The sequence below is a fragment of the Heterodontus francisci genome, chromosome 8 (assembly GCF_036365525.1).
Source record: "Heterodontus francisci isolate sHetFra1 chromosome 8, sHetFra1.hap1, whole genome shotgun sequence".
Taxonomy (NCBI): Eukaryota; Metazoa; Chordata; class Chondrichthyes; order Heterodontiformes; family Heterodontidae; genus Heterodontus; species Heterodontus francisci.
The window spans coordinates 96120456-96135531 of NC_090378.1; the positions used below are offsets into that span (position 1 = coordinate 96120456).

Sequence of the window (15076 nt, forward strand, 5' to 3'; positions counted from 1 at the left end):
TTACCTAGGGGTGCCTTAACTATGAGGTCATTAATTAATCCTATCTTGTTGCACAATACCAGGTCTAGTATAGCCATCTCTCTGGTTGGCTCCAGAATGTATTGTTCCAAGAAATTATCCCAAAAACATTCTATGTACTCCTCATCTGGGCTACCTCTGCCCATCTGATTTTTCCAGTCTATATGTAGGTTAAAATCCCCCATAATTATCACTGTACCTTTCTGGCAAACTGCCATTATTTCTTTCTTTATACCCTGTCCCACAGTGTGGTTAATGTTAGGTGGCCTGTTCACCACTCCCACAAGTGACTTCTTGCCTTTATGATTTCTCATCTCTACCCAAACTGTTTCTACATCCTGGTCTCCTGAACTTAGGTCATCCCTCTCTATTGTGCTAACACCATCATTAATTAACAGAGCTACCCCTCCACCTTTTCCTAACTTCCTGTCCTTCCTAAATGCCATGTATTCTTCAATATTCAGGTCTCAATCTATGTCGTCTTGCAGCCATGTCTCTGTAATGGCTATCAGATTGTACTTATCTATTTCTGTTTGCGCTGTCAATTCATCTGTTTTGTTTCGAATGCTACATACATTCATATACAGTGCCTTTAGTTGTGTCCTTTTATTATTTTATTATTTACCATATCTTCCTAAATTTGATCCCTTTCCCCACTATTTAGTTTAAAATCCTCTCTACTTCCCTCATTAAGTGGCTTGCTAGAACACCGGCCCCACCATGGTTCAGGTGTACACCGTCCCAATGATACAGCCACCACTTTCCCCAGTACTGGTGCCAGTGCCCCACGAACCGGAATCCACTTCTACCACACCAGTCTTTGAACCAAGCATTACTTTCTCTAATCTTATTTGCCCCATGCCAATTTGCACGTGGCTCAGGTAATAATCTAGAGATTATTACCTTTGAGGTTCTGCTTCTTAATTTGGCGCCTAGTTCCTCATACTGACTAAGCAGAACCTCTTTCCTTGTCCTGCCTATGTCGTTGGGAGGACCAGGAGGTAAGACGGGGTGTAGGGGGCTGACATTGAAGAGAGGCACCCCTGCTGCATGACAAGGTGACCTCTTCCTGCCACTCTCTGGGGGAGAGGACCTCCCTCCTCTCCCTCATGGCCTCAGTATTAGATCCATGTCAGCAGCGATGAAGCCAAGGTCTGCTCAATACCTAATGCCATGCCTCCAGCTCCCCTGTGACAGCTTGCTTCCTTCTGATACGATGGAAGGTTTTGGCACAAGATGCAGATCTCTCCCTCAGGACAACCAGCAGCCATGATGATGATGGCTGCGGTGGGGTGTCCACATGAGCCCCACACTTGATCTGACCCACTGCCATTTTCAATCCCACTAGCTCTTAAGTGGGCAGGAAACCTGTCTCCATACCAATGAAGGGCTTACCCATTTGAAAATTGCAATCTGAATCAGTTTCCCACCGAAGGCGGGTTTTGACCCAAAACCAAACAGTGGCCGGGATTTTATGTTGACGACAGGGGTGTCGGCCACTGGCTGAAGTGCTGGCGAGAGTCCAGTGTTGACTTGTTTGGGGAAGGTCCACTGGATTATGTGCCAATTAGGCAGTTAAATCGACAGCAGCAGGCCTTCCTTGGGATTAAGGGCCCCGGCAATGGAATCAGAGGCTCTTTCACTGAGCAGCCCTCCCATGGAGGTGGTGGTTGTTGATGGTACTGGACTTAGTGGAGGCGCTGGACCCAGGCCGCAGGTAAGTTAGGGTGGGAGGGGTTTCATGGGGTGGGTTTTGTGGGATGGGGGTGACTCTCAGTGGACAGGGTGGTGGGGGTGGTTCTCAGTGGGCCCCGCTTCCCAATGCTGGGTCCCTTGTTCAGGCATTAAGTGCCTTTTAATTGCCCACTTAAGGGCCTCAATTGACAGCGGGGCAGGAAGGCCATTCATAAGCCTTAATTTGGGTGGAGGCGGGAAGGTGGCAGGGTCTCTGCCACCATTCTACCCAATTATACGCTCTCCCTGCCTACAAAGTTGTCACAGGATAGCATAAAATTCCCCCGCAGTTCCTGTTTCCCACTTCTGTAATGAAAATCTAGCCCTTTATTTCACCTGAAGAATTGGAAGTGTAGTTTTTAATGAGCTGCATGTTTGGTCATGCAAGCACCAAATATTAACTTTTGTTGATTTTCACAGATGTTTGAGTTTGTGTTAAACACACAGTATCAGTTCTGATTTTCAGTTATGAAACCACTGAATCCAACTGTTGGAGGAGAAATTTTAGTGCCTTGGCATAGATTTAAAAGTGAAATGGAATCATATTTTTCTGAGTATTGGACTTCAGTAACATGTTTAGAACCTGGTATTTTGCAAAAGCAATACCTAACACTGTTGAAACTTAGTGGTCAAGGCAAAGTTACTTAGAAAATTAGCCCAAAAATTGATTGGATTATTCTTGTTATTTACTGTGAAAAAAGGAACTACTGAGATTTCTATGGTTGGCTTGACTATATGATGGAAAAACACAGTTCATGATATACTGATTGTTATCATGGCATCTGGATAAGTGCCATTTATGGAGAGGCTGACCTTATAAGCTGTCAATTACCATGGGTTCAAATTGAACCCACCCTCCAAACAATGTGTCATTGTTCAATTAAGCTTGAATTGCTGGTTATCAATATTAAATGAAAATAATTTTTGCTGATAACCTAGGATATTTGTTAATGACTACCTCTTTCCCCACAGTTTTACTTATTGTCTCAAAGCTATGGAAATGTGCCTTAATAAGCAGTTTCAATAATAGCATGTCTTTCCCCCTGTTAGCTAAGTGAACCTTCAAAATACCATGGCAACCAACCTAGTTCCAAGTTGGCTGGTTTAATGTTAAGACAAAAATTCTACATTTCATATTATAAAAATTGTATAAGTTAACAAAGTCCAGTTCAAGCAATGCATGGCATTGAATAAAATGCTCCATCTGCATGAGTCATTCGGGTCGATTTTGACCATTGGATGGCCAGAGTGCATTGGCCAGTCACCCAATCTGGTAGCAAGGAGGCAGCTGTGATATTGAGGCCCTGGCCTTATTTGAATTTGGCAGTGAGCTGCAGGGCTCCCAACAGATGTCAAGATGCAGCCCACTGCTCTTCGGCCTCAGGAATGTTGTCTAACTGGGATGCCAATGGAGGTCTGCATGTAGGTGCATGGGGGGGTGGGGTGGTGGGACATGATGCTGAGGCAGTGGTCTGCAGTATTTTCTGTCTAATTCTTAATTGGAATGCTAGTACACATGGGCAGATTGTGTGCACTGCAAGCTCTGCCCATGTGTCCCTTAAAATTGTGATCAGGGTCCTAACTACATCATTAGGATACTGATTTGCATGGTGTTTTAGGTGCCCAGAACCAGGCCTTGGTGGGCTGATCATTGGGGATAATGGGGATATAGGACTATCAGTCCCATTTATTAGGCCCTTAACACCTAAGTGAAAATTGGCACCAATGCTTTGAGGAAGAGAGAAAGCTGAAAGGGAAAAGGGAATCAAGTCATTGGCTCATCCTTAAATATTGTGCACCTATAAGAAATGATTACTAAGCATGTTTTTTCCCTTACTTTCTCACAATCAGGATGGTAAAGCAGTTTTCTGTGGATTTTGACAAAAGAATTGAAGGATCGGGTGATCAGGTGGATACATTAGAATTATCAGGTGGAGCAAGAATCAACAAAGTTTTCCATGAGCGGTTTCCTTTTGAACTAGTAAAGGTATTACTTTTGCGAATCACATTTTATCTATGCTACATTGAAACTACTGAAAAGATAAACAAGGGAATTAATCAGATGATTAAGCCTTCAATCCCATAATATATTAAAATAAATTCTCCTAAGCTCCATGGAGCTGTAGAGGCTTCCAGCACAGAAGGAGGTGATTTGGTTCATAATTTCTGTGCTGGCTATTTGCTAGAGCAAGTCAAAACTAATCCCGCCGCTCTGCCCTCTTATAACCTTGCATCTTTCACTGCTTCAATATTTATCTAATTTTCCCTGGAGAAGCAATGGTCTCTGCCTCGACCATCATCTTTGGCAAAGCATTCCATGCTCCAACAAGTCCCACTGTGTAAAGAAACATTTTCGATACTGTAGGGCACTCATTAGATAAGTTGTAAGGAATCAATACTATCTTGATTTGTTTTCTTAATTTTTACAAATAAGATGTGGAACATAAGAGCCAGATAAGTATTATATAAGGAACATTTTGGGACCGTCTTCTCAGATTGTGTACTGTACCATAGTATTTACAGGACAGAAACAGCCATTCACCCCAGTAGGTCTCTGCCGATGTTTATGCTCCACACAAGCCTCCTCCCACTCTTCTTCATCTAACCCCATCAATTTATCCTTTTATTTGTAAATAGAAGAAAATGTGATGAACATAACAAATGTATTTGAATCCAAAATGTTCTGTTTCTATCAGTAATTTTATTATTTACACAAACATTAATTTGAAAATCATATCAGTAAGAATGAATCAGTAGATAGAATAATAGAGGTATTGGTGGATGACAATGAATACAGTTGTATTACATGCCTCTGTGACTAGTTTCCCTTATTTATTTTAAAAAAGCAGACAGAAGACCTTTCAAAGAACATGTTAAACATTTTCTTATATTAGCAATAGCCATTTCCAGCTCAAAGGTTTAGGCAGTTCAGATCAGTTGCATTGACCTCCTCCCAGTGGCTTACTTCTAAAGTTAAGAAATAGTTCCTATATTCCAACAAATTAAACAAAATATATAATAGATGACACATGTAAAACAAAACACTTATATGGGATTCTTAAAGCAGCAGTTTCTTTTTGCTGTTCTTTTGTTGTATTCGACAGTAACATTGCTATGTCCAAATGAATAATGCAGCAGTGTTTGAAGTCTAATGAAGAAGTCAACAATTTTTTTGTTGTAATTCCACTTCAATATTTTGCATTATCGTTTTAAAGAATAGAATTAGTAACAATCCTGCTTGATATGTGCATTTTCAAAGCTTGAAAGGATAATTGTGTTTCAAATGATCAAAATTAATGAAAACATTAAATTTCGTGTGCAACATTATTTCCTTTGCATGTCCATATGATATCCCCAATGTCACTGCTTCTCACTTTCTAGTGTGAGGACTAAATAGTACACTTTTTAAATTTTGTAGATGGAGTTTGATGAAAAGGAACTACGGAGAGAAATTAGCTATGCTATTAAGAATATCCATGGTATCAGGCAAGTTGTTTTCATAGGGTGATACTGACCATGTACCACAAAAGTTATGCATTTTAACCAGTAATATAGAAGAAAATGATAATTATATATTTGCACTACAAATATCCTTTGTACATTTCTTGTTTTAAATCCAATGTTTTAAACCAGTAATATTCTAGAACAATAACATAGCAATATTGGTATGGTAAAGGAAAGAAACCAATGCTATCTTGATTTGTTTTCTTAATTTTTACAAATTCTTATGTGTGCAACATAAGAGACAGATAAGTATTATATGAGGAACATTATTTTGGAAACTTCTTCTCAGATTGTGTGCTATACTGTAGTATTGCATAGTATTTAAGGACCGAAACAAGTCATTCAGCCCAGTAGGTCTCTGCCAATGTTTATGCATCAGCAAGTCTCCTCCAGCCTTCATCCAACCCCATCAACATATCCTTTTATTTTTTTCCCCCTCAGGCTTACCCAGCTTTCCCTTAAATGTATCTATGCTATTCACCTCAACTATTCATTGTGGTAGTGAGTGCCACATTCTAACCACTCTCTGGGTAAAGATAGGAATATAAATCCCTATTGGATTTATGAATGACTATCTTATGTTTATGGCCCTTAGTTCAGGTCTCCCCTGTAAGTGGAAGTAATGACTCTACTTTTGCCCTATCAAACCCTTTCATAACCTTAGAAAGCTCTATCAGGTCCTCCCTCAGCCTTCTCTTTTCTCGAGCAAAGTTACCCAGCTTATTCAATGTTGCCAAATAAGAATAACTTCTCAGTTCTGGTAACATTCTAGTAAATCTTTTTTTGTACCCTCTCCAGTGCCTCCATATCCTTTTTATAATATGGAGACCAGAAGTGTTCACAGTACTCCTAATGTGGTCTAATTAAGGTTCTATACAAGTTTAGCATAACTTCTGTTTTTCAATTCTATCCCTCTAGAAATTAACACCTTAATTAACCTGTTTTGCTACTTTTAATGATTTGTGCATCTGTACCTCAGATCCCTCTGTTCCTCTACCCCATTTAAATATTTATGCCATGAAATTCGATAAAGCCCGAAAACGGGTGCAGGGACCGTGATGTGCTATTAACCTGCGCCTGTTCCTTCTGATGCAGCCAGCACCCAAGCTTCATGCTGCCTGCTCATTACCATGATTGTAGCTAGCACCACTTAACGTTAGTCTGTACTATTTACGGCAGCCTGCGCCTCTTAAAGGGGAAGTGAATTTTGACTGGAGCAGTTGCTGGAAATGGCTGGGGAAAAGAGCCCAAGCAACAAGAACACTGAAAAATAGCACAAAAGGGCTGAGAGTGTGCTCCAAGATTCTCCCATGCAGTACTGGAGCCTTTGGTGCAGGAAATCAACATGAGGAGAGAAGTGATCTCGTTACAGGGCACCAGCAAGCCCTCCATCCAGACACTGTGAAGACAGTGGGAGCAGAAAATTGGCATAATCAATGGTTGGCATCCTTCCGTCGATAAAAGATGCTGAACACGCAGCAATCAATCCATTTAGGTGGGGTGTCTTGGTGCACCTTTGCTGATGGCTGTGAAGGTCAATTCTTGGAGGCAGATTCTGCCACAAGTGCCGGACGTGAAGCTGCCTAGTGACGCTGTGAGTTGTTGTTTTCGGCATTGGTGTCTGTTGCCAAGCTGCTGTAACCACTGGTCGTCATGGTAGTGCAAGCCAGTCCACAGGATGTGTCACCATTTCCCTCTTTCGCCAGCTCTCAGATGCGATAGTCAACATTTAGGACCTTCATGGCATGCTTGCAAACATCCTTGAAGCAGAGTTTTGAGAGCTCCACTGGTCACCTGGCCCTGGTTACCTCACCATACGGAAGGTCCTTGGGTATGCGACCGTCTTCCATCCTACGGACGTGTCCAATCCACCAAAGGCGCTTCAGTTTGAAGAGTGCCAACACGCTTGGGAGCTGTACCTTTGAGAGGACTACCGCATTTGTGTTTTCCCTGCCAGGATATACCCATAATGCACCACAGACAGCGAAGTACAATCAATACAGTGTAACCCTGAGGATCTGGATGCAGTGCCACATGAAGTCCAATGACCTTACACAAGTGATCAGGGTCAGCGAATGTATCTTCAAATGCCATGTCCTTACAAATGAACCAGTAGCTTCACACACTGTTCAATTCACGAACCCCCTTCACTTGCCTACCAGCAATCTCTATCAGCCAAGACGCGTACCTCACATTCATAGCTTTACCACACCATCACACACCCATCACTGCTTCAAGCCACGTACTCACATCTCAGTTTGCACACTGTCAGCTATCCATGACAGACAAGTCCTCACTGACACATTTCCCTCTCTTTTGCAGGACATGGTAGCACACAACCAGAAGCAACAGGAGCTAACCAGTGGTGACAAGCATGGCTGCATGGCTTCACCCTGATGGAGGATAGGGTGTTTGCCATTGTTGGAGCGGCCATGATTGAGGCCGTAGCGGCGAGGTTGAAAGCATTGATGATGAAGGTATGTTCGTACTTAATCCTCCATCTCACATCCCCTCATCCCACATCAGTTTCTGATTTACAAGCTGCAAGTGGTCTAAACGTGCACTTTTTGCTTCCCCCCCACCCTTCCCCTCACTGCAACCCTACCCTTGTGCCTTTCTCCTATGCTATACCATTCTATGATTCTATATCCAAGAACTGCACTCTGCCAAGGCAGTGGTGCAGGAGCAAGAAGTGGACAAGGAAGAAGGGCCTGATCGCTCGAGCTCACGTTTGCATTCACCAGCTCAGATACTGACACTCCACATACTTAAGAGGGTATCTTAGAGGCAGAATCTGCACTTGGTGAGGTACTGGGCATGAGTGACCCTGCAGCCAGGGCAGTGGGATAGGGTAGTGCTTATGCACACAAGCGCTCTTGGTGCATTAGCATGCCTGCCAGAAAGCCTGCTGTCATTGCCAAAGAGCATGAAGGAGTCTGGCACCAAGCTTGCATAGGACTTTGTGCAGAGCTTGGATCCCATCCTTTCCAACGTGGAAGTGGTGGCCAACTCTTGAGAACACTTGCAAATCTAACCATGATGCAGCGTGTGATGGCTGATGTTTCAGCTTCCGTTGCCGCATAAACGGAAGATACCCTACGCCTGGGTGCTGCAGTGGAAGCTTAAACTAAAGGTATGCAAGTTCATTTTATTATCAGCAGTTTGCTACCATGCGGATACCGATTTTCAAAGGGGCTTGCAGGGTCTCACAACGATCTAGCAATCTGTCCTCTAACAGATTGCTAGGATTGCTGAGACGCATACCCGGTGGAGTAGCCGTGGAGCATGAACCTGCTGTCCTCTTTCAGGATGACAGCATTTGTCCTTCCATCGCTGCCAGTCCACCATTTCTCCTGTTGTAACCTGTCAGCCAGTCAGCTGAGACTGCTGCAGCCTATGCCAAGATGGTGCAGTCCAAAACTGGGCCTTCAAGGGTAAGAGTTGCTCAAGGTTGATCTGCAGTCTCTGCCACTGGAAGTCAGCAGCCTTCCAACAGCCATGCTGCAGCCATAGGGGTAGCACTGTGTAGAAGCACACAGACAGGCAAAGGCACACAAAGACCGTCACTAAGGGAATGCACAAGAATGATTAGTTGAGTTTTGTATGAAATGTTAGATGGTTTGAATGATAAAATTGGTTTGGAATGTTTTGTGTTGGCTTTTATTTCAACATAGTGACCCAGAGAATGCTGTGATGGTCTGTAACAGAGGGGCAAGGTAAGGTGTGGAACTGTTGTTGAATGGGGAATTGGGTTGCATTCACTGGTACCACAGTCAGATGAACCAATGATGGACAGCCCAGCCGGAAAGGAGAGATGTGTTGGTTCCTCCTAATCTTCCTTCTCCTTCTCAGCTGCTTGTCATATACCTCTTGGAAATGGTTATGTCCTCATGATGGCGTGGTTGTGCAGGAGGCAGCAAACCATGATGAATCAAGATCCATGCTTTGGAGAGTACTGCAGGGCTCCGCCAGAGTGATCCAGGCAACAGAAGGGTTGCTTAAGCATCCCAATGACCTGCTCAATTACATTTAGTGTGGCAGCCTGGCTCTCATTACATGCATACTGCCTACGTGTTCTTGGGTTGCGAACTGGAGTCATAAGCCAGGTGGTCAGTGGAAGCCCTTGTCACCCAGTAGCTGCCCTCTCGTTCCTCCTGGTACCTCAAATGCTGATGGTACAATAGACTGATGCAGAATAAAGGCATCATGACTGCTGCCAGGATACAGCTTATTGACCTGCATGATGCACTGAGTTTGGTCATTGAGAAAGTGGAAACCTTTGAGGTTGTGGTCCATCTCTGAATTTTTATCCTCTGCCTGCTTCGCTACTTGTGTGCAGTCACACGTTTTTGCGCATGCAGTTTTCCTCGTCAGTCAGATATATGATAGTAGCACCGAGGGAAGTTCAGGTTTACCTCAGTGTTTTTAATCAGTCTGGGTGGAAAGTAAATCTTGAGACGATCAAACAGTAATCAGATGCCAGATTTGATCAATTATTAGGGATTCATTAATTACCGTACCTTAAACTGTACAGAATTTACCATTAAATAGCAGGTTTCTTATCAGCCTGCATAGGAAGTGCGCCTTCTGCAGTTGCGGTGTCACCAAATGCAGCCATAATTTTACTTCTGTAACTGTGGAATAGAAAGTATACCATTTCCTAATTTAAGCAGGTATGGTATATTAATTTTTGGCAAATTAGATTATGTAATTAGGAAAGTTTTGCTTCACTGCCATAATTGAAACCTTGTGTATGATAATGTTGTATCATACAGACTTAGTGTTAACTGTAAGAAGCCTCCAGTTTTTTTCCCCCACATATTTTGAATACACAGGTAGTCATTTACCTACCCTGTTACGTTGAAAAACAGTGAAGGATATTTTCTGAACAGTGAAGTAGTTGCACGATGTTTGCTAAGGACACAAATGCAGTAAAATATATTAAGATTTATATTATTATTATATAGCTGATATTTGTTAAATTTGTATTTAAAACTGACAACTGGCCTTGTTTAGGTTGAGTTATCTGTTTCAGGGTTCAGTTTACTCTCTGTTACAGTTTTCCTATATTTTTTGCATGCAAAAATAGTTTCAAAGATTGCTTTGGAGGATGTGAAGATTTTAGTAAGTGATGCATGTGCAATGTCTTTCTCAGTGCCATCAATATCAAGATTGATATTTCTCCTCATCTTTAATGCCTACAGACCAGGTTTGTTTACTCCTGACATGGCCTTTGAAACTATTGTGAAGAAACAGATTGTGAAACTCAAGGAACCTTGCCTGAAGTGCGTGGATTTGGTTATCCAAGAATTAATACATACAGTTAGACAGTGTTCCTATAAGGTAACAAAAAACTCCACAACTTTTATTTTATACATATTTGTTAACAACTATGATGATAAAACAAATATTTTAACATTCAATAAAATGAATATCGACATCAGTGCAGTGATTATAGTATGAGTCAAAGAGCAAGATTTTCCCTGTGGACTTCTGAACTTCGCCGTCAGTCTGAAATGTGGGTCAGAAACCTGCACTGTGTGGTAAACAGTCACTCTTGGTGATTTTCCCCGGGGCAGCCAATTACCAGCCAGAGAACAATGCAAGGTAAGTAAGGGAGAGGGTACTTCAAGATGGAGGGGTCCTCTCTCCAACCTTTTAAAATTGAAATTAAAAAATGGCTTTTGCATTCAGGCCACTACTATGGGGCTGTGCGGTTTGCAGGGTGGCGGGCAGCCTCTCTACAGGGCAGCCTTTGGCTGCTGCAGCACCTAGGAAGGCAGGGAGGGCCTCTGTAAAAATGGCCCAGAGGCAGGATGGAGCCAGGGAACCAACATGCTGGCCGCCGTGGCTGTTTTTAGCTCCAGCCTTCCTCTCTTCCCAGCCCCGGCAGGAGTTCGAAATCCTGCCCATATGTGCTGCCCTGGAGCTTGACACTGAACTCGATTACTGACTTTCCTCAGGCTATATTGCTTCTCTTATTATATAAAGTAATCCATAACTAGTGGTACATGTCCAAGTGAAACATACCTTTGGGTTCAGATAATTTCGAGAAACTGTCCAAGATTTGTCTTCATGTCTTGCAGTGCCATTTGAACTCCTTGCACTGGCACATCTGGTTATGTTTTATCATTTTATTTATATATATATGGGCAACTCTCAACCTCCATACATTCGCCCAGGCATGCGCCATGGAGAGGTCACTCCATAGTTGCCTCACAGCGACTGACACCACTGACCACCTCTAGGCGCTTACCCATTGTCTCTCGAGACAAGGAGGCCAAAGAAAGAAAGAAAAGAATAACTTAACATGTCATCTCCAGAAACAATCAATTAGTATTTTTACAGAAATCCTGAGGTAAATTTGTAACATTTGCCTGTATCAAACATGCTCTTTTAAGTCATAATTTTCACAGGCTTAAATCCCAATGACCATTCAACAGCAAGGAAATACCCATCTTCTTTCACATTATGGGGCATTATGTATTTTAAAATGTGATCAAAATAATTATACATTTTGAATAAAAGAAAAACAGTTGAGTTTATATGATGAACACAAGGGGAAGGGAGGGAAATTCATTATTAGCCATCTATTGTACATGTATTGGACTCGTGCACAGTACATTCTGCAAAGCATATATATAGCACCTTTAAGATATTCAAAGTGCCCCAGCTTTTCACAAAAGTGTAATCAGTCAAAGCTGGAAGTTAAGCCAATGCAGGAGCTACAAAAAAGAGTAACTAAAAGCTTGGTCAAAAGGGATGGGTTTTAAAGAGGGTCTTAAAGGAAGAGAGTGTTAAACAGGCAGATGTCCATTCACCAAAATGAAGAGGCCAATGACAGTCTCTGATCCAAAACTGTTTTATTGTAAATTCATAGTTCAGTTCAGATATCAGCTCCCACTCTTCCTTCTGGACTAACTCTCTGTCTAGAGGCAATTCCCACACTGAGCAAAAACCCAGCCCTTAAATGCAAAATTATAATGAGCATCACCAGCTCTCGATTAACACTGAAATGAGTCCTGTTTAATTAAATTAACAACATTTTCAATATTGTCAGAGAGGTGGGTGGAGACATTTGGGGGGAATTCCAGACTGTAGAGCCTAGACAGTTTGACATTACTGCCAAGTCCAATTGGGAATCCTTCTAAGAAGTATGTTTCCAGCAACGTAAGCTGATTTTTATTTCACTGCCTTCTTAGCTTAGGAGCACTGAGGCTAATTGTAATGTCCTGGTTGTTGTCACTTGTGAGGACCTAACTTGGCTCAAATTAGTTGTGTGACAATAAATTGGATATCTAAGTCAAACAAGAATATTCTGTCATGCGTTGGAATGTCAGTTTTCTTGTACATTTTAAAAGCCAAATCTATATTCAGTGAATTTGGATCAAATTCAATATTTTATGTTAGTGGCTTATGTTACGATACTCTGGTAAAATTCATGTATTTTACTTCATGCTCTCACCACTGTAAAAACTTCAGTAAAATTGTAAAATTAGACTAAATTATAATTTGTTTTTGATAATGTATCAGATTAATGTAAACATTTTTTGGAATGAAATTGCATAGTGTAATGCACCCTGTTCCCAAATGTTGGCATTGCAATTTCTATAAGGTGCTGTGAATCTAGAAGAAAGGAGTAAGGATGCTACACCATTTGTGCATGTCATAACAGGATAAATCCTCAACAATCTTACTCATCAATTATTAGCTATATAACTATTCTTATAAAAGTTATAGGTTTTAATTTCTATTTAATAATTAATATGATGGACAAGGATAGCCATAATTGACAGTTGACTATAATAATTACTAGTCATGGGACTGTGATTAAGTAGTCAAATGCAAGCCATACAACTGACACACAAATCAGACTATTACAAATGTTTTAGGAATTAAATACTATGAATTCTATTAAATACAATTAATATTTGTCTTGTGTTTTTGTACAAGTACCTGTGATCACTAGTACTCTTTCAGACACTGTCAGTTCCATTGCTGAGCTAATGGGATTGCCTTTCCCACACCTTGTCTGGGAGCATTAGCAGTGACCCCAAAGCTATCAACTAAACCACTTTAGTAGTCAGGTGAATTTATTTTTATCATAGTGTTATGACCAAGGCGGGAGAAATGCACTGTTAATTCAGTCCCACTACTCCATAGGTCATAGCATATCAAATAAAGTTTCCCACCAACTGAAGAATAGCCAAATTACACACTTTATTTGTCCCCCAGAATAAAGCGCACCAAACCAGGTTTCTTTAAACAACAACAACATTAACTATTTATTAGAAAAGAAATAATAAGTCTTAACTACTAATGAGATAAATCTATATATATGAAAACTCCTTATTTCCTTAACCACCATGCGCGCACACATACATTAAAAAAAAAACAATTAACCGGGGAGAAAGGATTTTGGTTTACAGCTGCTTTTTTAGGAATGGAAGGAATAATAAAAATGATTGCGTTTATCACATTCTGGTAGGATGTTTTCAATAGGGTGAGGTATCCCAGAGACGAATAGTCGGATGCCACACCAAGTCTCACCAGGCAAGGTTGATGAACAGTCTGTTATGCATAGCATTCACGACAATTTAACTGCAGCAGGTGTCACATAGGTCTTTTCATCAGAGGTGTAGCAACAAATTTGCTTAGGTGCAGCAGTCTGGCAGTAGAAGAATTCTTCAGATTTCAGGATTTCTTAGAACACTGGAGGCAGCAGGAACCACACTGGATGCAGGGTTTCTTCTCAAGAGATGTAGGATTCCTTTACAGAGATGCAAGTCTCCTTTATAGAGAGAGGTGACACTTTTCTGCGTCTTCCTCTCTTGCTCCAGGCAGGTGAAAGCAAAGTTTTCAAATGTCTGCTCTTTGTCCAATTCACTGGCTTTTTAAAGGGTCCAAAGTGAAAAAGAACCTTCCTGAACATGGTCACATGTCCAGACACAGTGTCTCCCCCTGTCACTCAAAAGCTGCTCTGAAGAAAGATCAAACCCTATGGTTTCCTTGAAGTTGCTGGCTTTCCTGACCTTGTACAAGTTCAATGTCCTTTCAAAGTACCCATTAAGTTCAACTTTTGTTATGAACTTCCTTTCAAAACATTGCAGGAATTCCAACTATTTGCAGGTGTCTTCCACTGAGCAAAGATCCTTTTCTTAGCTTTTAAAACACACAGAATTCTAAGTTCTAAGCACAAAAAAAACCTTTTGTAGCATGTCCATCCTTGGCGAAATGAAGCACCATTTTTGAATGCATTCATTACAATGTTAAAACAGAAGTTGAAAACATTTTAAACATTTTTTTTCACTCATGCCCTCCATTCACTCTACTGGTAGTTAACACAATTTTGCTTTGTACCATCTTTACGCATGTAACTCAACAAAGTTAAATTCATGACAAAGCATCTGCAATAACATTGTTTTCTCCCAAAATGTGTACAATCTTCAAGTGATGAGGCTGTAACAATAAACTCCATCTGAATATTCTGGAAATTTGGGTTTTTAATTTTTCTACAAAGATTATTCCCATCAGCCAGTTGCGATATTTAGGTGGTACCACTACCTGTCAAACAACTGTTCAGTCTTCGTCTGCAATAGATATAATATTTTCATTATAACTGTGGAAATATTATATTTCCACGCTTCAAGGCAAATGTAAAAGCAGAGTTCAGTGTGCTTTTGCAGGTTGTATTTTTGAGATGGCCACTACCGCTCTGAAAATATCTCTTGGGTTATCTACACTAGTCCACTCAATATCTGCTTCACTTAAAATTTCATACAGTCTATGCGCCAAAAGCAGAAGTAAAATCCTGCAGCTT

General features: G+C 41.2%; 1 protein-coding gene across 6 annotated transcripts in view; it reads left to right on the top strand.

The window, feature by feature from the left end:
• dnm3a (dynamin 3a) overlaps positions 1-15076 on the top strand; it is a 369313-nt gene that overhangs the window by 134138 nt on the left and 220099 nt on the right. For all 6 annotated transcript variants that reach the window (XM_068037799.1, XM_068037795.1, XM_068037794.1 and 3 more), the window contains exons 8-10: positions 3604-3739; positions 5171-5238; positions 10461-10599. In XM_068037799.1, coding sequence (XP_067893900.1) covers positions 3604-3739; positions 5171-5238; positions 10461-10599 — 343 coding nt within the window. The remainder of the gene's footprint in view (positions 1-3603; positions 3740-5170; positions 5239-10460; positions 10600-15076) is intronic.